Source organism: Melanerpes formicivorus, unplaced genomic scaffold (genome assembly GCF_026170545.1).
Source record: "Melanerpes formicivorus ecotype bairdi unplaced genomic scaffold, bMelFor1.0.p_v2 SCAF_162, whole genome shotgun sequence".
NCBI lineage: Eukaryota > Metazoa > Chordata > Aves > Piciformes > Picidae > Melanerpes > Melanerpes formicivorus.
In genome coordinates, this window is record NW_027142514.1 from 118,855 (window position 1) to 145,763 (window position 26,909).

General features: G+C 52.6%; 1 protein-coding gene across 1 annotated transcript in view; it reads left to right on the forward strand.

Moving 5' to 3' along the window:
- Positions 1-26,909, forward strand: part of CACNA1B (calcium voltage-gated channel subunit alpha1 B) — a gene marked incomplete at its 5' end in the record, with an annotated part of 276,768 nt that overhangs the window by 110,800 nt on the left and 139,059 nt on the right. The window contains 3 exon segments of the mRNA XM_068168969.1: positions 5,696-5,813; positions 10,889-10,956; positions 19,132-19,238. Of these exon segments, the coding sequence (XP_068025070.1) occupies positions 5,696-5,813; positions 10,889-10,956; positions 19,132-19,238 (293 nt within the window).

Genomic DNA, 26,909 nt, shown 5'->3' on the forward strand with positions numbered 1-26,909 from the left:
ATACTCTCAGACTGGTTTGGAGACCTTTCAAGATCATTCAGCCCACCCCCCCCTGCAGCCAGCAGGGACATCTGCAGCTACAGCAGGGTGCTCAGAGGCTCATCAAACCTTATCTTGAGGTTTTCCAGGCATGAACCTTCCACCACAATCCTGGGCAACCTATTAGGTGGTGTTGGATGATAGGTTGGACACAATGATCTTGAAGGTCTCTTCCAACCTGGTCTGGTCTGGTCTGGTCTGGTCTATTCTATTCTATTCTATTCTATTCTATTCTATTCTATTCTATTCTATTCTATTCCAATGTCCTCAACACCCTCATAGCAAAGAACTTCTCAATGTCCAGTCTAAATCTGCCTTGCTCTAGTTTCAAACCATTCCCTTTTCTCCTAGTGCTGCATGCTATGGAATGCCAAGAAGGCCAAGGGCATCCTGGCCAGTATCAGCAATAGTGTGGCCAGCAGGAGCAGGGAAGTCCTTGTGCCCTGTGCTCAGCACTGCTTAGGCCACACCTTGAGTCCTGTGTCCAGTTCTGGGCTCCTCAGTTTAGAAAAGATGTTGAGATGCTGGAAGGTGTCCAGAGAAGGGCAAGAAAGCTGGGGAGAGGTCTGGAGCACAGCCCTGTGAGGAGAGGCTGAGGGAGCTGGGGTTGCTTAGCCTGGAGAAGAGGAGGCTCAGGGGAGACCTTCTTGCTCTCTCCAACTCCCTGAAGGGAGGTTGTAGCCAGGTGGGGGTTGGTCTCTTCTGCCAGGCAACCTGTGACAGAACAAGAGGCCACAGCCTCAAGCTGTGCCAGGGGAGGTTTAGGCTGGAGGTGAGAAGAAAGTTCTTCCCAGCAAGAGAGATTGGCCATGGGAATGTGCTGCCCAGGGAGGTGGTGGAGTCCCCATCCCTGGAGGTGTTTAGGAAGAGGCTGAGGCATTTGGTGCCATGGTTGAGTTGATCAGATGGTGCTGGATGATAGATTGGACTTGGTCTTGAAGGTCTTTTCCAGCCTGGTTAATTCTATTCCATCCCAAAAACAGAGGGAGAAAGGTGGGGGGGGAACATTTTTTGATGGCAATTTTGGGCTTAGTACTGCAAAAGGATCCAAGAGACTCTGTGGTGTGCCCTTGGGGTGAGCAGCTTCCTGTGGTGACTGCTTCTCTCCAGATGTGCAGCAGGTTGTCAGGACTTACCTCTCAGGATATTGCCAATCCTGGGAGATTAGCATTTGCATAGTTTGTCAGCAGTCATCACAGCAAGGGCTGCCAGGAACACGAAGGTATTTTCACGGGGCCGGGACTGAGCCGGAGTCAGGCTCCGGATCCCAGCAGCTGGGAACGTTGCTGTGATGTTGATGTGAATCCCAAAGCTGTCTCCTGGGATTACTTAGCTGAAATCTTTCCTTTCTATTCCTGAGATAAATGTCCCTGTAATGCAGTGGCTGTGGGATGAAGGCAAACACTGTTGGTTTTGTGATGTTTGTCTGAAGCCATCAGAGCTACGAATTCAAACCAGCCGAAAGCCCTCAGCTCTGAGCTGACTCCCTGCAGCCTCCCAGAGGCATTTCAATCATCTCTCCTCCCAGTCCTTTCCCTGCCCCCCCTGAACTGCAAATATTGTGTGGACCTCCCACAGAATCATAGAATCAATAAGGTTGGAAAAGACCACAAGGATCAACAAGTCCAACCTGTCACCCACCACCTCACGACTGCTAAACCATGGCTCCAAGTGCCACATCCAATCCCCTCTTGAACACCTCCTGGAAGGGACTTCAAAGCTCATCCAGTCCAAGCCCCTGCCAGAGCAGGAGCACCCAGAGCAGGTCACACAGGAACTCATCCAGGAGGGTTTTGAGTATCTCCAGAGAGGGAGACTCCACAACCCCCCTGGGCAGCCTGCTCCAGGGTTCTGTCACCCTCATGCTTCCATGGAACTTCCTCTGCCTTGTGCTGGGCACTGGGCATCACCAAGCAGAGCCTCCAGCCTCTGGGTGCTCACCCTGCCCATCTTTATGAACATGAATGAGGTCGCCTCTCAGGCTCCTCCTCTCCAAGCTACAGAGCCCTCAGCTCCCTCAGGCTCTCCTCCTAAGGAAGATGTTTTACTTCCTTCATCATCTTTGTGGCTCTGTGCTGGACTCTCTCAAGCAGCTCTGTGAGGTCCTTCTTGACCTGAGAGGCCCAGAACTGGACACAATATTCCAGATGCAGCCTCACCAGGGCAGAGTAGAGGGGGAGGAGAAACTCTCTCAACCTACTAACCACAGCCCTTCTAATCCACCCCAGGATGCCCTTGGCCTCCTTGGCCACCAGAGCACACTGCTGGCTCATGGTCAACCTTCCATCCACTAGGCTCTCCAGGTCCTTTTCCCTTTCACTGCTCTCCAACAGGTCAACCCCCAACCTATACTAGAGAGATCAAGTCCTGAGTCTGATCATAATTTTCCAGATAGAATAGAATAGGATTAACCAGGTTGGAAAAGACCTCAGAGATCATCAAGCCCAACCTATCACCCAGCACCATCTGATCAACTCAACCATGGCACTCAGTGCCTCATCCAGGCTCCTTTTAAACACCTCCAGGGATGGGGACTCCACCACCTCCCTGGGCAGCACATTCCCATGGCCAATCTCTCTTGCTGGGAAGAATCTTTCTCACCTCCAGCCTAAACTTCCCCTGACACAGCTTGAGACTGTGTCCTCTTGTTCTGCTGCTTCTTGCCTGGGAGAAAACTGATACTCTTTTTTTCAATATGAGCTTTGGATTGTCTTCCTCTTATCAGATATTCCTTATCAGCAGTGGCATGGCCAGCAGCAGTAAGGAAGTGACCATGGCCCTGTAATTTGCCCTGGAGAGATTGCACCTCCAGTGCTGTGTCCAGTTTGCACCCTCACCACAACAAGAGACAGTGGGGTGCTGGAGTGTGTCCAGGGAAGGGCAGCAAAGCTGCTGAGAGGTTTGGAGAGCATCTTATGAGGCTGAGGGAAGCAGGGATTGTTTAGCCTGAGGAAGATGAGGCTGAGAGGAGACCTCATTGCTCTCCACAGCTCCCTGAAAGGAGGCTGGAGTGAGGCTGGTGTTGGCCTCTTCTCCCAGGTAAGTAATGACAGGGCAAGAGGGAGCAGCCAGAAGCTGTTCAGGGGAGGTTTAGGTTGGGTATTAGGAAGAATTTCTTTCTGGCAAGAGTGATCAGGCATTGGAACAGGCTGCCCAGGGAGCTGGTGGAGTCACCAGCCCTGGAGGTGTTCAAAAACTGAGTGGATGTGGTGCTTTGGGACATGGTCTGGTGGTCATGGATGTGTTGGGTAGAAGGTGGGACTTGATCTTAGAGGTCTTTTGCAACCTTAATGATTCTGTGCCTCTTCCCTGGCCTCACATAAGCCAGCAGGCTGTTTTGGTCTCTGCTCTAGTGAGCAGAGCAGCAGCATTCAGAGAACTCATCCGATGTGTTGAACAAACACAATGCAGGCAGATACACCCTGCCCACCCCCAACCCCTTCAGACACTCTGTGCTGAAGAAGCAGCCTGAAACAAAGCCTTCTGCAGCCTGCATTAACCTGTTGTGTTCAGCAGGGCTGGCTGGGTCTCAGTGCTCTGTCACATGAGTCTCAGGCTGGGCTTGGTCCAGCTGGCAGCTGGTGGAACTCAGCCTGGGTGCAGCTCAGCCACACTCTCTCTAAGGTCCCTTTGAAGAGCATCACCTGCTGTGCTCTAGCTCCTGGTCCCCAGAAAGGTATTTGTGAGCTGAATGCCAGGCTGTGGATGTCCAAAGTACAAATAACAACCAGAGAATCATAGAATCAGTAAGGTTGGAAAAGACCTCAGAGATCATCAAGTCCAACCTGTCACCCAACACCTCCTGATGACTAAACCATGGCTCCAAGTGCCACATCCAATCCCCTCTTGAACACCTCCAGGGATGGGGACTCCACCACCTCCCTGGGCAGCACATCCCAATGGCTAACAACTCTCTCTGGGAAGAAATTTCTCCTAAATATTCATATAGATTCACAGATTGCATTGCTTTGGGAAAGACCCTCAAAGGTCATCCAGCCCAACCCCCTGCAGGCAGCAGGGACACCTCCAGCTGGATCAGGCTGCCCAGTGTCCCATCAAGTCAGACCTTCCATGTCTCCAGGGATGGGGCCCCAACCATGTTCCTCAGCAAGCTGTTGCAGTATTTCACCATCCTCACTGTGCAGAACTTCCTCCTGATGTCCAACCCAACTCTGCCCTGCTCCAGTTTCAAATCACTGCCCCTCTTCCTCTCACCACAGGCCCTTCTGAACAGTCCCTCCCCAGCCTGTCTGTAGGCCTCTTTCAGACACTGAAAAGGGAGGTTGTAGCCAGGTGGGGCTTGGTCTCTTCTCTCAGGCAAGCAGCACCAGAACAAGAGGACACAGTCTCAAGCTGTGTCAGGAGAAGTTTAGGCTGGAGGTGAGAAAGATTCTTCCCAGACAGAGAGATTGGCCATGGGAATGTGCTGCTCAGGGAGGTGGTGGAGTCCCCATCCCTGGAGGTGTTCAATAGGGGATTGGATGAGGCACTTGGTGCCATGGTTTAGTTGATCAGATGGTGTTGGGTGATAGGATGGACTTGATGATCTCTGAGGTCTTTTCCAACCTGGTTAATTTCTTTTCTTTTCTTTTCTTTTCTTTTCTTTTCTTTTCTTTTCTTTTCTATTCTATTCTATTCTATTCTATTCTATTCTATTCTATTCTATTCTATTCTATTCTATTCTATTCTATTCTATTCTATTCTATTCTATTCTATTCTATCCCTACAGCAAGACATTTTCTCTCCATCAGCACCTGACAATCAGGCTGGAATTCACAATCGCCTCCAGCAGCTTGTGTGCACTTGGGCCTGGATAACTACAACTCACATCACAGATTCATGGAATGGGTTGGGTTGGAAGGGACCTCACAGAGAATCTATTTCCAACCCCCCTGCCATGGGCAGGGACACCTCCCACCAGCACAACTTGCTCAAGGCCTCATCCAACCTGGCCTTGAACACCTCCAGGGAGGGGGCAGCCACAGCCTCCCTCCATGGGCGACCTGTTCCAGTGTCTTAGCACCCTCACTCTAATCTCCAGTCTCAGTCTCCCCTCTTCTAGCTTCAGTCCATTGCCCCTCATCCTGTCACACCCAGCCCTCATCAAAAGTCCCTCCCCAGCTCTCCTGTAGCCTCTCTCAGGCTGCTCTAAGGTCTCTGCAGGCTGAACAGGATCATGCTTTGGCCTTTCTTTTGCTGTTTGGTTGAGAGGCTATGTCCAGAGGTGGGCAGTAGGCACATCACCAAGGTGGGAGAGGAATGGTTCAGCAGTCCTCCCACACCTCCGTGGCATGTGCCAGAGGACAAAGCTGCATCCAGCCTGGGGAGAGCCTGTCCAGTGCTGGAGGGTTGATGTCCAACACTACAACCTGCAACACTGATGTGCACACCCATTTCACCCCCAGAGCCCAGTCCTGGTTGCACCAAGCTGCCTATCTGCCCTAGGCCTTGCCCAGGGCAGTGATGCAGTCCCCATCCCTGGAGGGGCTGCCAAGCGGCGCCGATGTGACGCTGAGGGCCGTGGTTCGGTGGTGACCTGGCGGTGCTGGCTTTCACAGTGGGAGTGATGATCTTAAAGGCCTTCCCTAAGATCCTGTGATCCTGCTTTGCCTTTCCTTTGAGTCACTCTGGCTGTCTTTTGCCTTTCCCTGTGCAGATCCTGACGGGGGAGGACTGGAACGCGGTGATGTACCACGGCATCGAGTCGCAGGGCGGAGTCCACTCGGGGATGTTCTCCTCCATTTACTTCATCGTCCTCACCTTGTTTGGAAACTGTATCCTTGCCTGCTGCACCTTGCACTTAGCCTTGCTCAACTTCATGAGACTGGCTCAGGCCCAACTCTCCACCTGCCCAAGTCCCCCTGGATGCCATCCCTTCCCTCCACACCACACTGATGAGACTGGAAAAGAGGAGGCTCAGGGGAGACCTTATTGCTCTCTATGACTACCTGAGGGGAGGTTGCAGCCAGGAGGGGGTTGGTCTCTTCTCCCAGGCAAGCAGCACCAGAACAAGAGGACACAGTCTCAAGCTGTGCCAAGCAAGGTTTAGGCTGGAGGTGAGGAAGAAGTTCTTCACAGACAGAGAGATTGGCCATTGGAATGTGCTGCCCAGGGAGGTGGTGGGGTCAGTGTCCCTGGAGGTATCACAGTATCACCAAGGTTGGAAGAGACCTCAAAGATCATCAAGTCCAACCTGTCACCCAAGACCTCATGACTAAACCATGGCACAGAGTGCCACACCCGACTGGATGAGGCACTTGGTGCCATGGTCTGGTTGATGAGACAGAGTTGGGTGATCAGTTGGACTTGGTGATCTCGGAGGTGTCTTCCAACCTGGCTGATTCTGTGAGACATGAGCACCCCTGGGCTGCACAGAGGGCTGCAGCCCTGTGCTTTGAGCTCTCCACGCTGGCAGGAGGAGCTGAGGCAGGGAAGAGCAGAGCAGGCAGTGTGAGCTGTGCCTGTCACCCCGGGCCGTCTCTGCGGGATTGATCCCATTACCGCCTGCCTCGGCAGCTCCGCTCAGCCAGCTGCCTCGTGGCGCACAACATGCCCCCTGCCAGACACACAGGGCTCTGGAAAACTGGGTCAGTGGAGAGCTGGGGGGGAGGGAGAGCTCTAAATCCTCAGGGCTTGGCATTTGGAAATGAGATTAAGCTATAATCAGGCTTGACAGCAGAGCTGAGAGACAGACTCCGAACCTCGCAGCAGCTAAGAGCCAGCCTTTGGGAGCAAGAGGATATGAATGCCCTTCTTGGCAGGGAGAGGGGGCTGCTGCCTTTGCACACCTCCCTCTCTCCTCCCTTTTCCACCTTCCCTTTCCCCTCTTCCCCCCCTTTTCCCTCTCCCCCCTTTTCCCCTCTTCCCCCCCTTTCCCCTCTTCCCCCCCTTTTCCCTCTCCCCCCCTTTTCCCCTCTTCCCCCCCTTTCCCCTCTTCCCCCTTTTCCCCTCTTCCCCCCCTTTTCCCCTCTTCCCCCTTTTCCCCTCTTCCCCCCCTTTTCCCCTCTTCCCCCCCTTTTCCCCTCTTCCCCCCCTTTTCCCCTCTTCCCCCCCCTTTTCCCCTCTTCCCCCCCTTTCCCCTCTTCCCCCCCTTTCCCCTCTTCCCCCCCTTTCCCCTCTTCCCCCCCTTTTCCCCTCTTCCCCCCCTTTTCCCCTCTTCCCCCCCTTTTCCCCTCTTCCCCCCCTTTTCCCCTCTTCCCCCCCTTTTCCCCTCTTCCCCCCCTTTTTCCCCTCTTCCCCCCCTTTTCCCCTCTTCCCCCCCTTTTCCCCTCTTCCCCCCCTTTCCCCTCTCTCTCCCCTTTCCCCCTTTTCCCCTTCTTTCCCCTCTCCCCTCCTTCCTAGATCTTTAGATTTCATTGAACAGGTCAGAGCAGGGGGTGCCTAAGAGGAGGGAATAAGGACCTGTGTCACCAAGGTTCATGCTACTGCCATGATTTGGTAACTGCCTCCTCGGCAGAGTGGTGAGTTGAAACCTCACCCACATCCATATGTGGACAGATGGGCAGAGTCCAACAGGATAGCATTCAACAAGTCCAAGTGCCAGGGGCTGCACTTTGGTCACAACAACCCCAGGCAGTGCTACAGGTTGGAGACAGAGTGGCTGAGAGCAGCCAGGCAGAGAGGGACCAGGGGGTGCTGATTGACAGCTGCCTAAACATGAGCCAGCAGTGTGCCCAGGTGGCCAAGAAGGCTAAGGGCATCCTGGCCTGCATCAGGAAGAGTGTGGCCAGCAGGAGCAGGGAGGTCATTGTGCCCTGTGCTCAGCACTGCTCAGGCCACACCTTGAGTCCTGTGTCCAGTTCTGGGCTCCTCAGGTTAAGGACATTGAGACTCTTTGAAGGTGTCCAGAGAAGGGCAACGAGGCTGGGGAGAGGCTTTGAGCACAGCCCTGTGAGGAGAGGCTGAGGGAGCTGGGGTTGCTTAGCCTGCAGAAGAGGAGGCTCAGGGGAGACCTTCTTGCTCTCTCCAACTCCCTGAAAGGAGGTTGTAGCCAGGTGGGGCTTGGTCTCTTCTCGAGGTGAGGAGAAAGTTCTTCCCAGAGAGAGCTGTTAGCCATTGGAATGTGCTGTCCAGGGAGGTGGTGGAGTCCCCATGCATTGGATGTGGCACTTGGTGCCATGGTTTAGTTGTCAGGAGGTGCTGGGTGACAGGTTGGACTTGATGATCTCTGAGGTCTTTTCCAACCCTATTGATTCTATGATTCTTGCTTGCACCCTCAGCATCCCTGCCTGTACCCTCAACATCTGGCTGGACTCGATGATCTTGAAGGTCTTTTCCAGCCTGGTTAATTCTGTAGTCTGTATGGGAAGCAGAAATCATTTCAGCATCAACTTCATCTTGCCCTTTATCTCCTGGACACTGGCATTGAGGTGCTCCCACTCCACATGCCTTGCTGACCTGCTGGATGGGCAGCTTACTTCAAACCTCAGTGTCTCCCAGAGGAACCATCTTCACCTGATAAAATCCTCTAGTCCTTGTTACATAGCATGGAGGAGACTGATGGACAGCCTGGCCTTTGCCTGGGGAAACCCTGAGGCTCTGTGGGCCATGCCCTGCAGCCAGGATGCAGATGCATGATGCTGCAGGAAAAAATGCAGAATACTGAATTAACCAGGTTGGAAAAGACCTCAGAGATCATCAAGTCCAACCTAGCACCCAACACCATCTCATCAACTAAACCATGGCACCAAGTGCCTCAGCCAGGCTCTTCCTAAACGCCTCCAGTGATGGTGACTCCACCACCTCCCTGAGCAGCACATCCCAATGGCCAATCTCTCTTTCTATGAAGAACTTCTTCCTAACATCCAGCCTGAACCTCCCCTGGCACAGCTTGAGACTGTGTCCTCTTGTTCTGCTGCTGCTTGCCTGGGAGAAGAGACCAACCCCCACCTGGCTACAACCTCCCTGCAGGGAGTTGGGGAGAGCAAGAAGGTCTCCCCTGAGCCTCCTCTTCTCCAGGCTAAGCAACCCCAGCTCCCTCAGCCTCTCCTCACAGGGCTGTGCTCCAGACCCCTCCCCAGCTTTCTTGCCCTTCTCTGGACACCTTCCAGCATCTCAACATCTTTCCTAACCTGAGGAGCCCAGAACTGGACACAGGACTCCAGTTGTGGCCTCTGAGCATTGCTGAGCATAGGGCACAATGACTTCCCTGCTCCTGCTGGCCACACAATTCCTGATGCAGGCCAGGAGAGATGCTAAGAGATTAAATCCAGCTCCTGCTCTCCACTGTCCCCAGCAGAGGCTCCAGTTCTGATGGGTGTTCAGGCTCTGGAGACACTCCTCTCACTGGGAGTTAGAGACCTAAATGTCTGTTTCTGAAGTCCTTGCTGAATTATGCTTGGTAAAAGTTCTTGAGAGGGAAAGCAAAGAGGCTTTGAGCTGTTTATTTGGGTCAGCTTGAGTCCCTGGCTGCCCAGGGAAGTCTCCTGATGCTCTGCCAGCGTGGGGCAACAGCTCCCCAGCCAGCACTGCCTGCAGCCAATGTGCTGTGTGGAGGCTGCTGGAGCACAGGGACTTCATAGAGTCTTGGAATCCCAGTCTGGACTGGGTTGGAAGGGACCTTTTCAAGGTCATCTATTCCTACCCCCTGCAGTCAGCAGGGACATCTCCATCTAGAGCAGCTTGCTCAGAGCCCCAGCCAACCTCACCTGCAATGGTTCCAGGCATGGGGCAGCTCCCACCTCTCTGGGCAGCCTGGGACAGAATTTCATTGCTCTGTGTCAAACATTTCTTCCTTCCCTCCAGTCTCAATCTCTCTCTTTTAGTTTCAAATCGCCCCCCCCTCCCTTGTCCTGTCACAACAGGCCCTGCTCAAAAGTCTGTCTCCATCTTTCTAATTGGCCTCTTGAAGCACTGCAAGGCCACCAGAAGGTTTCCCTGGAGCTTTCTCTTCTCCAGGCTGAGCAACCCCAACTCTCTCAGGCTGGCCTCACAGCAGAGGGGCTCCAGCTCTCTGGAGGTGAGCTGTCACACAGAGGTGACAGAGCACACTGCTCACTGGAGTACTGTGTCCACTTTTGGGTTCCCCAGTTCAAGAGAGACAGGCATCTACTGGAGAGAATGCAACAGAAAGCCACAGGGGTGATTGAAAGACTTGGACATCTCTCCTGGGAATCATAGAATCAGTAAGGTTGGAAAAGAGCTCAGAGATCATCAAGTCCAACCTGTCACCCAACACCTCCTGACAACTAAACCATGGCACCCAGTGCCACATCCAATCCCCTCTTGAACACCTCCAGGGATGGAGACTACACCACCTCCCTGGACAGCACAGTCCAAAGACTAACAACTCTCTCTGGGAAGAGCTTTCTCCTCACCTCAAGTCTAAACCTCCCCTGGCACAGCTTCAGACTGTGTCCTCTTGTTCTGGTGCTGGGTGCCTGGGAGAAAAGACCAACCCCCACCTGGCTACAACCTCCCTTCAGGGAGTTGCAGAGAGCAAGAAGGTCTCCCCTGAGCCTCCTCTTCTCCAGGCTAAGCAACCCCAGCTCCCTCAGCCTCTCCTCACAGGGCTGTGCTCCAGACCCCTCCCCAGCTTTCTTGCCCTTCTCTGGACACCTTCCAGCATCTCAACATCTTTCCTAACCCAGAACTGGACACAGGACTCAAGGTGTGGCCTCAGCAGTGCTGAGCACAGGGCACAATGACTTCCCTGCTCCTGCTGGCCACACTGTTCCTGAAGCAGGCCAGGATGCCATTGGCCTTCTTGGCCCCTCTGGAGATCCCTTCTAACCCCTAGCATTCTGTGATTCTATGACTGTAAGTAGGGCAAGAGGGGTGGTGGCAGAGAAGAGCAACACTGCACTGTATCTACTCTCTGGAGACCTCTTCCTTAGCTGCTCCCTGCAAGACACACTCCTGAATGTCTTCTTGGCTATCGCTGTTGACAACCTGGCGAATGCTCAGGAGCTGACCAAGGTATGTAGGAGATTTCTGCTTCCTCAGGCTTAGGCCACAGCTGCTGGGTCTAAAGCACCTTCCAGTCACTCTGGAATTTCCTCTAGTTCATGTGGGGTCACTGTTTACCAGCTTGCTTCGCAGGGAGGCGACCTGGAGTTGGGTCCTGGTTCAGGTTTGTTCTGTTTCAGGCTTGTTTCAGGGAGACGTTCCATGTTCTTTAGTTGTGTTTGACCACAGGGTGGGCAGTGGGCAGTGCTCTCCTGGCTGCTGCCTGATGGTGCCCAGGCATGCCCAGCACTTGCTCTTCTCAAGAGCAGAGGTGAAGCAAGTAACAGGGGTTGGCTGAAGCTTGAAGCTTAGAGATGGGAACACACAGGTGGTGTGCTGCTGCTTTTGCTCTCTCTGATGTTTCACACCTTGCTGAGTTTGGGGTGAATCAAGGAATCACCATCCCTGCTTTTGCTCTCACACCTTGCTGAGTTTGGGGTGAATCAAGGAATCACCATCCCTGCTTTTGCTCTCACACCTTGCTGAGTTTGGGGTGAATCAAGGAATCACCATCCCTGCTTTTGCTCTCACACCTTGCTGAGTTTGGGGTGAATCAAGGCATCAGCATCCCTGCTTTTGCTCTCACACCTTGCTGAGTTTGGGGTGAATCAAGGAATCAGCATCCCTGCTTTTGCTCTCACACCTTGCTGAGTTTGGGGTGAATCAAGGCATCAGCATCCCTGCTTTTGCTCTCACACCTTGCTGAGTTTGGGGTGAATCAAGGCATCAGCATCCCTGCTTTTGCTCTCACACCTTGCTGAGTTTGGGGTGAATCAAGGCATCAGCATCCCTGCTTTTGCTCTCACACCTTGCTGAGTTTGGGGTGAATCAAGGCATCACCATCCCTGCTTTTGCTCTCACACCTTGCTGAGTTTGGGGTGAATCAAGGAATCAGCATCCCTGCTTTTGCTCTCACACCTTGCTGAGTTTGGGGTGAATCAAGGAATCCACACTCTCCAATCAGCTCCCTGAAAGACAAATTGCAGAGGCTGTGGTGGGGATGTTCTGATCTTCCTGCCTCCACCAGGTGCAGAGATACCTGAGGCACCAACCCAAGTGCAGGCAGAAAGCCAGGTCCTGGCAGGAGATGGAAATGACAGGGATGTGACTTTACTCCCTGCACAGATTTAGGCTGGAGACAAACTTAGAGCCTCATACTGCACAGATCATAGTATCATAGAATCAGTCAGGGTTCGAAGGCACCACAAGGATCAGCCAGTTCCAACCCCCCTGCCATGGGCAGGGACACCCCACACTAGATCAGCCTGCCCAGAGCCTCATCCAGTGCTGCAGGTTGTGTTTGTGCTGTCACCTGCATTTTGTTTCTCACTGTAGCATCTCCAGTTGTGGTTAGGAGGCAGCATTAGGGTTTGTTTGCACACTTCCAGCTTGGACACAGATCTGCAGACCCCATTGCTGTGCTGCTGTCACCACCCTAAGTCAGGGAGCTGCCAGTGGCAGGAGAAGCACCGTGTCCACCTCAGCGGCTGTGCCTCACAAGCTTTAGCCTATGTGCTCCTTCCAGGGCAAGAAGATCCTTCCAGGGCAAGAAGATCACTAACCATGTGCTTGTGCAGCAGCAAACAAGGATGTGCTCTCTCTTTGGAGCTGAGGAAAGGATGGATGAACAAAGTAGCTCCAGATCTCAGGGAGATGGAGATTTCTAGAAGCCTCCCACCCCACTCAGAGTCACATTACATTGGTTTGGAAGGGATCCTCAAAGGTCATCCTGTCCAACCCTCCTGCAGTCAGCAGAGACATCTTCAACTACATCAGGCTGCCCAGGACCACATCATCAAGCCTGCTCTTGAGTTTCTCCAGGGATAGGGCCTCTACCACATCCCTGAGCAACCTATTCCAGTGTTTTACCACTCTCATTGTAAACCAACTCTTCCTTATGTCCAGCCTAAATCCCTCTGCCAGCTAAAAGCCATTTCCCCAGCTGCTGAAGACCAAACCAAGCCAACAGTGCCCAGTTTAAATCCACACCCCTGCTGCAGCTGAGCTTCTCTTCACAAGCTCTCTTTTGCTGCTGTGCAGCTGTCTGACTGGTTCCAGCTTCCAGCTTTGACTGGACCCTTGTTTCCTGACAGCTGCTCTCCACCACAGACCATTCAAGAAGGCTGGTGGCTCTCAGATGTATAATAAATGATCTTAGATCCCCAGGACTATGTTCTGCAGCCCTCCTCTCTCATAACACAGCTCAGAGCTGCATCTAATGGATCTCAGTGGGGTTCCTTCTCAGGAAGTTTCTCCTTTACAACTGTTTCTGCTCCTGCTAAAGCCTACAGAAATCTCCAGCCTGGAGGCATCATCCTCCCAGGCTGCTCAGGAGATTTATGGGCATCCCTCGGATGTATGAAGGGAGATGATCAGGCCCAGCACAATCCTTGGATAATGAGGCTCATCCTGCTTCTTTCTTCATCCTTTCAGTGCTTCCTTGTGAATATTTCAGCAGCTGACTTGGGGAGGGTTAGAATCCCAGCTTTGTTGATGCTTAGAAAGACAAATTTAAATATGGATGGCTTCAGCAGCGTTGCCAAATCAGAAAGCTTCTGAAGAAACTCTGTCTTTGTGTCTGTGTCTCTGTGATGTTATTTATCATCCCCTCCAAACCACCGGGGCTTTGCAAGAGGAGAGGAGGAAGCTCCAAGTAATTCAGTTGTGTGCCATACCTGGAGGATGAGGGATTTATTGCTAAGTAAATACAATCATGCAACACCCACCCACCCCCCCCCCCCAAAGAAAAAATGGCCTGGAGATAGAATTAAGTAACTCAGGAGTCAGTTGATCCCAGGAGGCTTTCTTGGCATTTACACTGCCAAACTGATGGAGCTCAGTGCTGAACCTCACGTGGGCAAACCACAAGCAGTTTGCAGCTGCCTCTTTTGGAGAGGCAGAATGGTTCCCAGCAGGCCTGCAGCACCCAGCACTGCCTCTTCTGCATGCTGGCTCCTTACCTGCACTTGTCCCTGTGCAGTGCTGGTGACACTCTGGGCTGTTGATGGGAAGTGGAAGGAAGGGATGGGTGGGTAGATGGATGGATGGATGCTGGATGGATGGATGGGTGTGGGTGGGTGGATGGGTGTGGGTGGATGAATGGTGGGTGGATGGATGGGTGTGGGTGGGTGGATGGGTGTGGGTGGATGAATGGTGTGTGGATGGGGGTGGGTGGGTGGATGGGTGTGGGTGGATGAATGGTGGATGGATGGATGGGTATGGGTGTGTGGGTGAGTGGATGGATGTGTATGGGTGGGTGGATGGATGGGTGGGTGGATGGATGGGTGTGGGTGGATGGGTGGGTGGATGGGTGTGGGTGGGTGGGTGGATGGATGGGGGTGGGTGGATGAATGGTGGGTGGATGGATGGGGGTGGGTGGATGAATGGTGAGTGGATGGATGGGTATGGGTGGATGGATGGATGGGTATGGGCTGGTGGGTGGATGGATGGGTGGGGATGGATGGGTGAGTGCGTGGGAATGGATGGATGTGGGTGGATGGATGGGTGGGTGGGGGGGTGGGGGGGTTCTGGATGGATAGGTGGGTGAGTGGATGGGTGTGTGTGTGGATGGATGGATGGTGGGTGGATGGGTGTGGGTGGGTGGATGGATGGGTGGGGATGGATGGGTGGATGTGTGGGAATGGATGGGTGTGGGTGGATGGGTGGGTGTGTGGGTGGGGGGGTTCTGGATGGATAGGTGGGTGAGTGGATGGGTGTGTGTGTGGATGGATGGATGGTGGGTGGATGGGTGTGGGTGGGTGGATGAATGGGTGGGGATGGATGGGTGGATGTGTGGGAATGGATGGGTGTGGGTGGGTGGATGGGTGTGTGGGTGGGGGGTTCTGGATGGATAGGTGGGTGAGTGGATGGGTGTGTGTATGGATGGTGGATGGATGGGTGGGCTGGTGGATGGATGGGTAAATGGATGGGTGGATGGATGGATGATGAATGTATGAGTGGATGGATCCATGGGCAGGTGGCTGCATGGGCAGGTGGATGATGCATGGATGGATGGATGGAAGGAAGGAAGGAAGATGTGTGGATGTATGATGGATGGATGGATGTTTGGATGGCTGGATAGCTGTTGCCATCACAGCCCAGAGCTGGCATCAGCCTCGCACCATCACAGCGCTGCTCGCTTCCAGCTGAACCAGATGAGGCTGTGTGTCCCAGGAGAACCTGGCAGTGTAAGTAGCAGGCCAAAAAATGAACTAATTTTTGTAGTGATCTGCAAGCTTCAGGTGAAAGGAGCTACAGGAACACCATTAAGCATTCACCTGCTGAAGAGCATGTTGTTGTGAGGTGGGAACGGCTGCCTTTGTAATGACAATGGCTATTTTCTGCTGTTACTTCGGGCTATTGAAGGCAGCAGAATTACTGATGCGCCAAGGAGAATGGAGTTGAAGCCACACAGTTTACAGAGAGAATAAAAGCTGCACCTGGTGCTTTAGGTGCACAGAAGGCAAAAATCAAGCGGCTTTGAATGAGTGTGATTCGAACACTGTTGGAGAGCCCTCGAAAGAAGAAAAACAACTCGAAGATACCTGCGGGATGAAAGGGAAAACTTAAACACCTTCTTATTTGGGAGCATTATTCCTCAAAGGATCCACGGTCTGCAGAGCCTCTGGGTTTACAAACAGCTTCAAACCCATCAGCAGATGTACTGGAAGTTGGCAGTTGCAAAGTGTTGACTTTGCATAAAACCTCCAGCAGGGCTTTGTTTGCATGACCTGGCTCAGGTTCTCCCTGCACTACAGTAAGAGTTCACTTGGTACAGATCTGCCCAACATTTGGAAAGGAAAGGGGGAGAAAAAACACGATGTGCAACTTTAAAGGCAGCAGGTTTTAATCCTCATTCATTTCCTGTTACTTCTTTCTTCTTCTAAAGGAGGAAAGGGAAAGGGATTCAAGATGAGCTCAGTTTAAGCAAATAACACCAAAGGCAGAGCAGGGAAGTGTTTACATGTGTGGTGAGCAGGATGGATCAAGCTCTGTGACTTCCTGTTTCAAAGCCAGATGCCTTGCTGTCTGCTCTCATTACTGTAAGCATAACTGTTTCAAAGCATCACCTCTGAAGAGCAGAAGTTTGACACAAGAGCCTGTGCCTGCTCTTGTCTTGCCACCCCCTCAGAATGTGTGGTGCTGACGTTGCCATTGGAGGGGCTGAGCGTGGCCTGCCCTGACTAGAGAGGGATATCAAAGGAAGCATAACCTTGACCACTGAAGATGAACCCCTCACTACAGAAAAGACATTGAGCTGCTGGAGAGCTTTAAATCATAGAATCAATAAGGTGGGAAAAGACCTCAGAGATCATCAAGTCCCACCTATCACCCAGCACCTCCTGACAGCTAAACCATGGCTCCAAGTGCCACATCCAATCCCCTCTTGAACAGCCCCAGGGATGGGGACACCACCACCTCCCTGGGCAGCACATTCCCAATGGCCAATCTCTCTTGCTGGGAAGAACTTTCTCCTCACCTCCAGCCTAAACTTCCCCTGGCACAGCTTGAGACTGTGTCCTCTTGTTCTGGTGCTGCTTGCCTGGGAGAAGAGACCAACCCCCACCTGGCTACAACCTCCCTTCAGGGAGCTGGAGAGAGCAAGGTCTCCCCTGAGCCTCCTCTTCTCCAGGCTAAGTAACCTCAGTTGGAAGCCAATGCAAGCTGTATTTACAAGCAGAACTGCAATCTACAATGGAATGTGATGACTATGTACAAAATACACAGGATTTACAACAGCTGCAGTTAATGAACAGCACAAGAATCCCCCTGGCCAAAGACCAGGGAAAGCTACTAGCTTCTCCCTCTCTGCCTTCCCCCTTACCCTCCTATAGAAAAAGGAGAAGAGAAAGGAGCAGAGAAGTTAGACTTAGCCAAAACAATGCAGCCAAGGTCAAGCAGAAGCAAGTTAGTATCTCTCCCAGAGCAAAGAAGCAAGGAAAGAAAATGGTTTAGGAACTGAATCTTATAGTAGATCTCTCTCCAATGGGATTGTTTAGAATGATCTGTATTTTCCTTCTCTCACCCAAGAGTGATTTGTTTCCATTGTACTACCTTCCTGCTCAAGATCTGTGACAAATTCAGCCAGGGGAAGTTTAGGCTGGAGGTGAGGAGAAAGTTCTTCCCAGCAAGAGAGATTGGCCATTGGAATGTGCTGCCCAGGGAGGTGGTGGAGTCCCCATCCCTGGAGGTGTTCAAAAAGGGATTGGATGTGGCACTTGGAGCCATGGTTTAGTTGTCAGGAGGTGTTGGGTGACAGGTTGGACTTGATGACCTCTGAGGTCTTTTCCCACCTGGTTGACTCTATGATTCTATGTATGAAGCTGGTGAAGGGTCTGGAGAGCAGGGCTGGTGAGGAGCAGCTGAGGGAACTGGGGGTGCTCAGCCTGGAGAAAAGGAGGCTGGGGGGAAACCTTCTGGCTCTCTACAACTTGCTGAAAGGAGGTTGAAGCAAGATGGAAGTTGGTCTCTTCTCCCAAGGAACAAGGAGCAGGATGAGTAGAAATGAGCTCAAGTTGCACCAGGAGAGATTTAGGTTGGGTATTAGACAAAAACTTCTTCACTGGGAGGGTGCTAAAGTATTGAAACAGGCTGCCCGGGGAAGTGATGGAGTCACCATCCCTGGAAGCGTTCCAACACCTGTAGGGACATGGTTTGGTGGTTAGTGCTGGGTTAGTGAATGGACTTGATGATCTTGGAGACCTTTTCCCACTTCTGTGATTCTGTGGCTGCCTAAGGTCACAGAGTCATTCAGGTTAGATCCTGTAGCCTGAATCTGAGCAGTGCTCCTCTTGTCATTGCACTAGGCAGGAGGAAAGAAGCCCCAGCTGTCCTCTGTGGGATCTTGCAGTGCCAAGAGAGGTTAAAAATCCTCATGATGTGGGAGGTGGGCAGAAAGCATGAACCCAGCCATCTCTGGGACACACAGCTGATCCCACACACCACACTTTGATACAAGTCCCCATTTCTTTTCACCCTCTGTGTCCACAATGAAGTGGAAATACCTGGGGTAAAAGCAGCGTGGGCAGGACCAGTCCAGACCCATGCTGGCTCCTGGACTTACTGGTTCAGAGAAGCCACACTGGTGATCATGAAGGCTTCAGGACTCTGTCTCACACATTTCAGTAAGCTGTGGGCTTCAGAGTGTTTTTACCCATGCAGTTCTGAGATAAATGAGGCTCAGCTCACCCCAGCAGATCATACTTGTGGTCAGGTCTGGCCCTGCCTTGCCGGAGCCTCTTACCCAAACACTGGGCGGTAAGAGGAGATCCTGGAGAGGTAAGAAAGCTTTGAGAGGGAGGCGTAAAAGGATTGGTAAAGACACAATTCTCAAGCTCCTCTTGACCAGCTGCTGTTACCACCAAGGCCCTGTCCAGGGCTCCTCGCAAGAAGCTGTGAAATTCTGCTTTTTCCCCTCAGTTTAGGAAGGAGGTTGACTTGCTGGCAGGTGTCCAGAGAAGGGCAACGAAGCTGGGGAGGGGTTTGGAACACAGCCCTGTGAGGAGAGGCTGAGGGAGCTGGGGTTGCTTAGCCTGGAGAAGAGGAGGCTCAGGGGAGACCTTCTTGCTCTCTACAACTACCTGAAGGGAGTTTGTAGACAGGCAGATGTTGGTCTCTTCTCCCAGGCAGCCAGCACCAGAACAAGAGCACACAGTCTCAGGCTGCGCCAGGGGAGGTTTAGGTTGGATGTTAGAAAGATGTTCTATACAGAGAGCATGATTGCCCATCGGAATGGGCTGCCTGGGGAGGTGGTGGAGTCACCATCACTGGAGGTGTTCAGGAGGAGACTTGATGGGGTGCTTGGTGCCATGGGTTAGTTGTTTAGGTGGTGTTGGATTGGTTGATGGGTTGGACACGATGATCTTGAAGGTCTCTTCCAACCTGGTCTAGTCCTGTCCTATTCTATTCTATTCTATTCTATTCTATTCTATTCTATTCTATTCTATTCTATTCTATTCTATTCTATTCTATTCTATTCTATTCTATTCTATTCTATTCTATTCTATTCTATTCTCTATCATACTGACTTTGCCCTGTTCTGACAGCCCGGCGGTGGCATTCACGTATGACTCATGCCTTGGGGACCTCTACTTAGTGCCAGGACCCAATGCATGCCCTAATTTCTCTCGATTTTTTCTGCACCAGGACGAGGAGGAGATGGAGGAAGCCACCAATCAAAAGCTCGCCCTGCAGAAGGCCAAGGAAGTGGCAGAAGTCAGCCCCATGTCTGCAGCCAACATCTCCATAGCCGCGTAAGCACCGCTTCCTTCTTTGGGACCTCGACTGTTCGGCTTCTGGTTTTCAGCGTCAATGTATTTGTCTGTTCAAGTGGAGCATCCCATAGTACTCTGTCAGCCCTTTCTTACCATCTCTGATTACTGTCAGGACTCTAGGTTGAGTGAGCAGCTCAGGGCAGATCGCTTAACCATGAATTTAATGAAGTACTTCCTTTCCTTTGGTTTTCTTTGTAATGCCTTCTCTCTCTCTTGCCTCTCTACCTTCAAAGGAGTTCTCTCTTTAGGCTGTCCCGGGGGTAGATTTCACCAGGTGAAGTGCTAATGTTTTGCTTTGGACCTCTAATTACACAGAGTATTTGTCCACCTAATGAATTAACTACCCCTTAACGATCTCTGCCGGGAGAATTGAAGGCTAAAGGCATCCTCCGAAATGTCAGGCTGCAAAGCATGCTTGGCTAGATCTCCCTTTGCTCTTTGAAAGAGTGCTGGGAATCACTTATGGGAACAGCCACTGGTTTGCAGCTGGAAACAGCCATTTGCATCTTCGGAGGCAGGATTTGTGCATGGCTGGGGACAGGTGCACAGAGCCTCTGGGACCACAAGCCTCAGGCAAATCACAGCCACAGAATGCATTGGGCTGGAAGAAACCCTCCAAGGTCATCTTGCCCAACTCCCCTGCAGGCAGCAGGGACACCTCCAAGTAAATCAGCTCCAGCCCTCTGCTCATCCTCGTGGCCCTTCTCTAGACACCTTCCAGCACCTCCAGAGCCTTCCTGTAAGATAGGCTCCAGAACTGGACACAGTGCTCCAGCTGTGGTCTCAGCAGAGTGGAGCAGAGGGGGAGGATCACCTCCCTGGCCCTGCTGGCTCTGTTTCTCTTGCTGCAGCCCAGGATGTGATTTGGTTTCTGGGCTGCAAGTGCTCACTGCTGGCTCCTGTTGTGCTTCTCACTTTGCTTCTTCAGTTTGCTCCTTCTCTTGAGACCCTCGTGGCTGGGAGTGTGAATCACTTCATCAGAGACAAAAAGGCCAAATGGAGCCAGTTCAGGATGTGTGAAGGGGAAAAGAATATTAATTGGACTCTTTTATTCTTCTTACCATATTGTTTTGCCATTGCTGCTTCAATCAGCTCCTGATTAACTAGGTTAATTAACAGAAAGTGAGGAGAAGGGGAAAGGGCTGGAGCATTCCCTGTCCTCTCCCTGTCTCCTCTGCCAGGGAAGTTGGAACCAGCCACAGATGGATCCTGGCTGCTGCTAGGGCTGTAAATGCAGGTGGCTGAGCCAATATTCATGGAGTTACAGAACTGATTCCATAGAATCATAAGTCAATCAGGTTGGAAAACACCTTTGAGATCATTAAGTCCAACCTGTCACCCAACACCTCCTGACACCTAAACCATGGCTCCAAGTGCCACATCCAAGCCTTTTTTTGGACAGCTCCAGGGATGGGGACTCCACCACCTCCCTGGGCAGCACACCCCAATGGCCAATTACTCTTTCTGGGGGGAACTTTCTCTTCACCTTCAGCCTAAACTTCCCCTGGCACAGCTTGAGACTCTGTCCTCTTGTTCTGGTGCTGGTTGCCCGGGATAAGTTGGACTTGGTGATCTTTGAGGTCTCTTCCAACCTTGGTGATACTGTGGAGAGATCAACCCCCAAGACTTCAAATGGAGCTAAGACCTCACACTGCAGGGTTAGCTACTCAAAATAACCTTATGCCATGGTTCCTTTCACTTCATTTGCAGTAACCCTGGGCCACAGCTGTGGGCCACAGTTGTGAGTCAGTACAGAGCCCTGGGGTGGCTGCATTTGGAAGGGACCTTAGAGATCATCTCTGACCTCCCTGCCATGGGTAGGGATGCCTCTCAGCTAGCCCAGGTTTCTCAAGGCCCCATCCAGTCTGGCTTGAACACCTCAAGGGGGAGGCATCCCCAGCCTCTCTGGGCAATCTATTCCTTAATCTGATCACCCTCACACTGAAAAACTTTGTCCTAAGCTCCAGTGTATGCCTCCTCTCCCTCAGCTTCCAACCATTTCCCTTTGTCCTGTCTCCTGACACCCTTATGCAAAGTCCCTCTGCAGCCTTCCTGTAGGATCCCTTCAGGTAGTGGAAGGGCAGCTCTAAGGTCCCCCTGGAGTCTTCTCTTCCCCAAGCTGAACACTCCCAGCTCCCTCAGCCTGTCCTCACAGCAGAGGTGCTCCAGCCCTTGGATCATCCTTGTGGCCTCCTCTGGAGTCACTCCAACAGTTCCATGTCCTTCTTGTGATGGGGACACAACAACTGGATGCAGTTTTCGAGGTGGGGGTCTCACAGAATGGTGGAATTTTGCCTATTTTGCCTCAAACAGCATCTGCCCAGATCTGTACAGGAGGTAATGAGGCTCACACAGGAGCATGTCCCATGGTGTAGCTACTCACCACAGCGACATCCTGCAGGCTGTGTGGAGCCATCAGCTAACCACCCTTGCCTGACTTCTGCTTCTCTCTACTTTAGAGCCGGTTTGGAGCTTAGCAGGCCGCTGAGAAAGCTCACAGGGCTTTACTTTGGAATAAGAACTGTGTTCAGGTCAGTAGGTTGATGACCAAATGGGTAACGACACAGAGGAGAAGGCAAGGGAGAAGCTTGGTGTTTTGTGAGGCAGCAATAGGTGTATGGATGGCTTGCTGGCTCATGAGCCAGAAGAGATCTAATGAGCTCATGCCAAGGCAATTTGTTTGATGCATAAATACATCCACAGTCAACTCAAAAAGGACTTAGCAGCTGCAGCTTCCAGGTTTGCAGCACCTCTCTCTCAGACAGCTCCTTCCACTATAGTAAGGATGATGATAGGGACCCAAAGTTGACAGCTAGGTGCACCCCCAGCTAAGTGCACCCCACTACCTCATTTCTTATGCTCTCAAGCTCCACAAAGGTCCTGAAGGTGAGGCAGATGCCATGCTGATGCCAAGACCTGAGAGATCAAGGCTCTGCTGAGGTGCAGAGCTGGGCATGCTCAGCACCTTGCCCTTCTTGGCATGCTTCAAAAATGGCATTTTGGGGCATGTGGAAATATCACCTGCAGAGCTTGGGAACCCCTGCAGGGGTGGTGAGCAGAGGCTGGGAAAAACTGGGGATGAGGGTAGGAGGGTTCTGCAGAGGGACCTTGCCAGGCTGGACAGATGGGCAGAGGCCAACAGGATGGCACTCAACAAGTCCAAGTGCCAGGTGCTGCACTTTGGCCACAACAACCCCAGGCAGAGCTACAGGCTGGGGGCAGAGTGGCTGAGAGCTGCCAAACAGAGAGGGACTTGGGGGTAGTGGTTGACAGCTGCCTAAACATGAGCCAGCAGTGTGCCCAGGTGGCCAAGAAGACCAAGGGCATCCTGGCCTGCGTCAGCAATAGTGTGGCCAGCAGGAGCAGGGAGATCATTCTGCCCCTGTGCTCAGCACTGCTTAGGCCACACCTTGAGTCCTGTGTCCAGTTCTGGGCTCCTCAGTTTAAGAAGGACATTGAGAGACTTGAAGGTGTCCAGAGAAGGGCAAGAAAGCTGGGGAGGGGTCTGGAGCACAGCCCTGTGAGGAGAGGCTGAGGGAGCTGGGGTTGCTTAGCCTGGAGAAGAGGAGGCTCAGGGGAGACCTTCTTGCTCTCTCCAACCCCCTGCAGGGAGGTTGTAGCCAGGTGGGGGTTGGTCTCTTCTCCCAGGCAAGCAGCACCAAAACAAGAGGACACAGTCTCAAGCTGTGCCAGGGGAGGTTTAGGCTGGAGTTTAGGAATAAATTCTTCCCATCAAGAGAGATTGGCCATTGGGATGTGTTGCTCAGGGAGGTGGTGGAGTCCCCATCCCTGGAGGTGTTCAAGAGGGGATTGGATGTGGCACTTGGTGCCATGGTTTAGTTCTCAGGAGGTGCTGGGTGACAGGTTGGACTTGATGATCTCTGAGGTCTTTTCCAACCTTATTGCTTCTGTGATTCTATGATTCTGAGCTGCCACAGCTCAGACGTCCCTGCCCTATCAGTTTGACTTCTTGTTTCTTCCTATGGCATAAATACTTTTTACTTTTACAAGTTGTTTTTCTTTTCATAATGCCTGGAACTGAATTCCTGCAGCAGCAGCCCCCTGCAGCAGCAGCAGCCCCCTGCAGCAGCAGCAGCTCCTTGCAGCAGCAGCCCCCTGCAGCAGCAGCAGCTCCTTGCAGCAGCAGCCCCCTGCAGCAGCAGCTCCCTGCAGCAGCAGCTCCCTGCAGCAGCAGCAGCTCCTTGCAGCAGCAGCCCCTTGCAGCAGCAGCCCCCTGCAGCAGCAGCTCCCTGCAGCAATAGCCCCCTGCAGCAGCAGCTCCCTGCAGCAGCAGCTCCCTGCAGCAATAGCCCCCTGCAGCAGCAGCTCCCTGCAGCAATAGCCCCCTGCAGCAGCAGCTCCCTGCAGCAATAGCCCCCTGCAGCGCAGCTCCCTGCAGCAATAGCCCCCTGCAGCAGCAGCTCCCTGCAGCAGCAGCTCCCTGCAGCAGCATCCCCCTGCAGCAGCAGCCCCCTGCAGCAGCAGCTCCCTGCAGCAGCAGCCCCCTGCAGCAGCAGCTCCCTGCAGCAGCAGCTCCCTGCAGCAGCAGCCCCCTGCAGCAGCAGCCCCCTGCAGCAGCAGCTCCCTGCAGCAGCAGCCCCCTGCAGCAGCAGCCCCCTGCAGCAATAGCCCCCTGCAGCAGCAGCCCCCTGCAGCATGCCTCAGTGCTCTGAAAACCTCCACATTTCCTCTACCTGCAGCCATCAAAACAAGTTTCTCAGGTGCTAGCAGAGGGCACCATGACTTGCTTTTCCTTAGTCAGGATGTTCATGTTCCCAGCCTGCTTGTCCACCTCCCACAGAGGTGATAAAGCTGTCCTGGGGCTGGGGCTGGTGAGAAGTTGGCTGTTGTGCTGTTTCAGCAGCGAGGTGCTGTGCTTGCTCTTTTGATTCCTACACCAAGGACTGAGAGCATTTATCCTCTCCCATGCCTCCTTCCAGGCTGCTCCTCCACCTCCAGCATTTTCCTCTGCTCAGCATTGGTACACTCAGAGAATCACAGAATTATTCCCTCTAAGCTTGTCCAGCCCAACCATCAACTCAGCACCTCCACAGCCTTTGAACCATGTCCCAAAGTGCTATGGCCACACAGTTTTTGCACACCTCCTGTCCCTGCAGTCCATCTCCACTGGCTCTTCTCTACCAGTCAAGCCTCTGTTCACAGCTGACCACCAGGAAATGATCAGCTGGTTGCATCCCTTGCAAAATGTCACTTCCTAGGGATAAGAAACTGCTGCCTGTTGAGCCCAAAGCCTGCTTGAAGAGCCCAAGGAGATGTCTTCTTCTCCACAAATGCAAAACTCCTGCATGAGCCACAGATTGCCTTGTGGTTGATAGAGCTTAGAATGGCTTAGGTTGGAAGGGACCTCAGAGATCATCTGCTCTAACTCTCAACTCAAGGCCTTATCCAGTCTGGCCCTGAACACCTCCAGGGAGGAGGCATCCACAACCCCTTTGTCAATGTGTTCCAGTGTCTCACCATCCTCATACTGAACAACTTCTTCCTAAGATCCAGTCTAAACCTTCTCTCCCTCAGTTTAAAACCATTTCCCCTTGTCCTGTCTCCTGACACCCTTATGCAAAGCCCCTCTGCAGCCTTCCTGTAGGATCCCTTCACTTAGTGGAAGGGCATCTCTAAGGTCCCCCTGGAGTCTTCTCTTCCCCAAGCTGAACATCCCCAGCTCCCTCAGCCTGTCCTCACAGCAGAGGTGCTCCAGCCCTTGGATCATCTTTGTGGCTTCCTCTGGACTCACTCCAACAGTGGTGTCAAGGTGTCTGTTTAATAACAGCCTCATCATAGCAGCAGGGGTGAGGTACCTCCATCTTCATTGCAGTGCTGGTGAGGTACCATCCATCTGCCACCTGACTCCCAGTTCTTTATCACAGCGTTCTCCCTGCTCTTGCTTTGTAGTTCTTACTTCATCCATCTCCCAGGCTCTCTCTCATTTGTCTTCTTCTCCACCAAAGGGACTTAATGTGAACAGATTTGTCTGCCTGCAGCTTGGGGGATTTATTTCACCTGGTGAACTCTCTCCTGGCTGGACTCTTCCTGGTGCTTTGTGGTTTGTTGAGGACTGAGAGCTGGGCTGGGGCCTTGGTTTTGTCTCTGTGGCGGTGTTTGGTTTTAAAGCAGGCTCCTGTTTCAGACCTGCTGCTGGGGTTTTCAGTTGAGTCCATTGTTTCCTTCTTAATTTTCTTTTGGTGTGATTTATTTATGGTTTGTTTGTTTGTTTGTTTGTTTTCTGTTTAGCTTTTTCCTTGCTTTGTTGTTTCTGGAGGTGAGTCTCTGGGTTTCTTGAGTTCGCCCAGCGCTGTCTCTCCTTCCTACAGCATTGAAACCACTGAGAGACTGCACAGGCCCATGGGTCTTCAGAGCAAACCATTGGTGCAGCTTCCTGGGTGGCCAGAAGGGAGGAGGGGGTTCAAAGGGCCAATTCTGCAGGCAGTGGATGGGCAAAGCACTTTGTGACGCTGCTGGAAGGGAAAGCTCTGAGGCTCCTTCCTCCGGCTCACACGACGACCACAGTGCAAACAGAGTTTGGTTTTCTCTGCTTGTCTGACCCAAAGCCTGAGCTCCCCACACTTGGGTCCCTCCTCCACCTTTCCTATGCCAGCCAGAGCTGCACCAATGGCCAGTACAAAAGGGGCTGTGACAAGCACACCCAGCCCGGCGTGGACCAGCAGAGCAGCTGGAGAGGACACAAGCCATGGCTCACCTGGCATCCAGAGGCCCATGTATTTTCCAGTGGCCTCTCTCCACCTTTTCTTGGCAAAAGCCCTCAAATAGAAGTCACAAGAGTGAGCAGGCACTAAATTCATAGGTACCCCCCCCAGGCAGCCATGCTGGGGTCATGCTGGGTGAAGCCTGTTGTTGTTGGTAGGGTTCTGAATTCCATGGCAATGGGTTACAGATGTAGCCAGACCCAAGGAAATGATGTAAGTAGAGACACAGGGTGAGAGTTCTGGATGGGGGCAGAACTTCCCAGATGGGGTGGATGACCCTTTGCTGAGAGTGGCACAGGCAGTTCATGCAGTGTGGGCACCAAACAGGTTCTGTGGGATTGCCCACCACCATTTTTCAGAGTGCTTCCCCAGGCCACATTCCACCCTCTAGAGACCTCTTCTTCTCTCCAAGGCTCTGACTGGGTTCTGCTGGTCCCTCCCATGGTGGTTCCAAGCAGTTTACCTTTGAATTGCCTGCACACAGGTGGATGCTGCCTGTCAGTGTGAGCCAGGTGACTACTCCTTAGCTAAGTGCCACAAGCAACTGCAGGTGGCACATCATTTCGCAGCAATTTCTCAGGCTCCCTTTTGTACAGGTCTGGGGATGAAGAGGGAAGAGTTGCTCTGTTTCTCTCCAGGGCATTTTCCATCTGGGCTTCCATATTTTCCTTTTGTCTTGGAAATCCTGTGATCTGTTTCCAAACCCCTGTTGGGCTTTCAGTACCTAACAGGACGCAGCAAGAAGTGTGCTGGAACACCCAGCCTGTCGAATGTCCTGTGCTGGGTGATGTGTAGAGTAGAAGAGGTGTTCTTCTCTTGCTGGCTTGTGATTTCTTCCCTTTCTTTCTTCCCCTGAAGTGTGTTGATGTGTGAGGTAGTGTCACTCCTCCCCTTAGCTTCCCTTTTTGCCCTTGCTGTTGGTGTAATG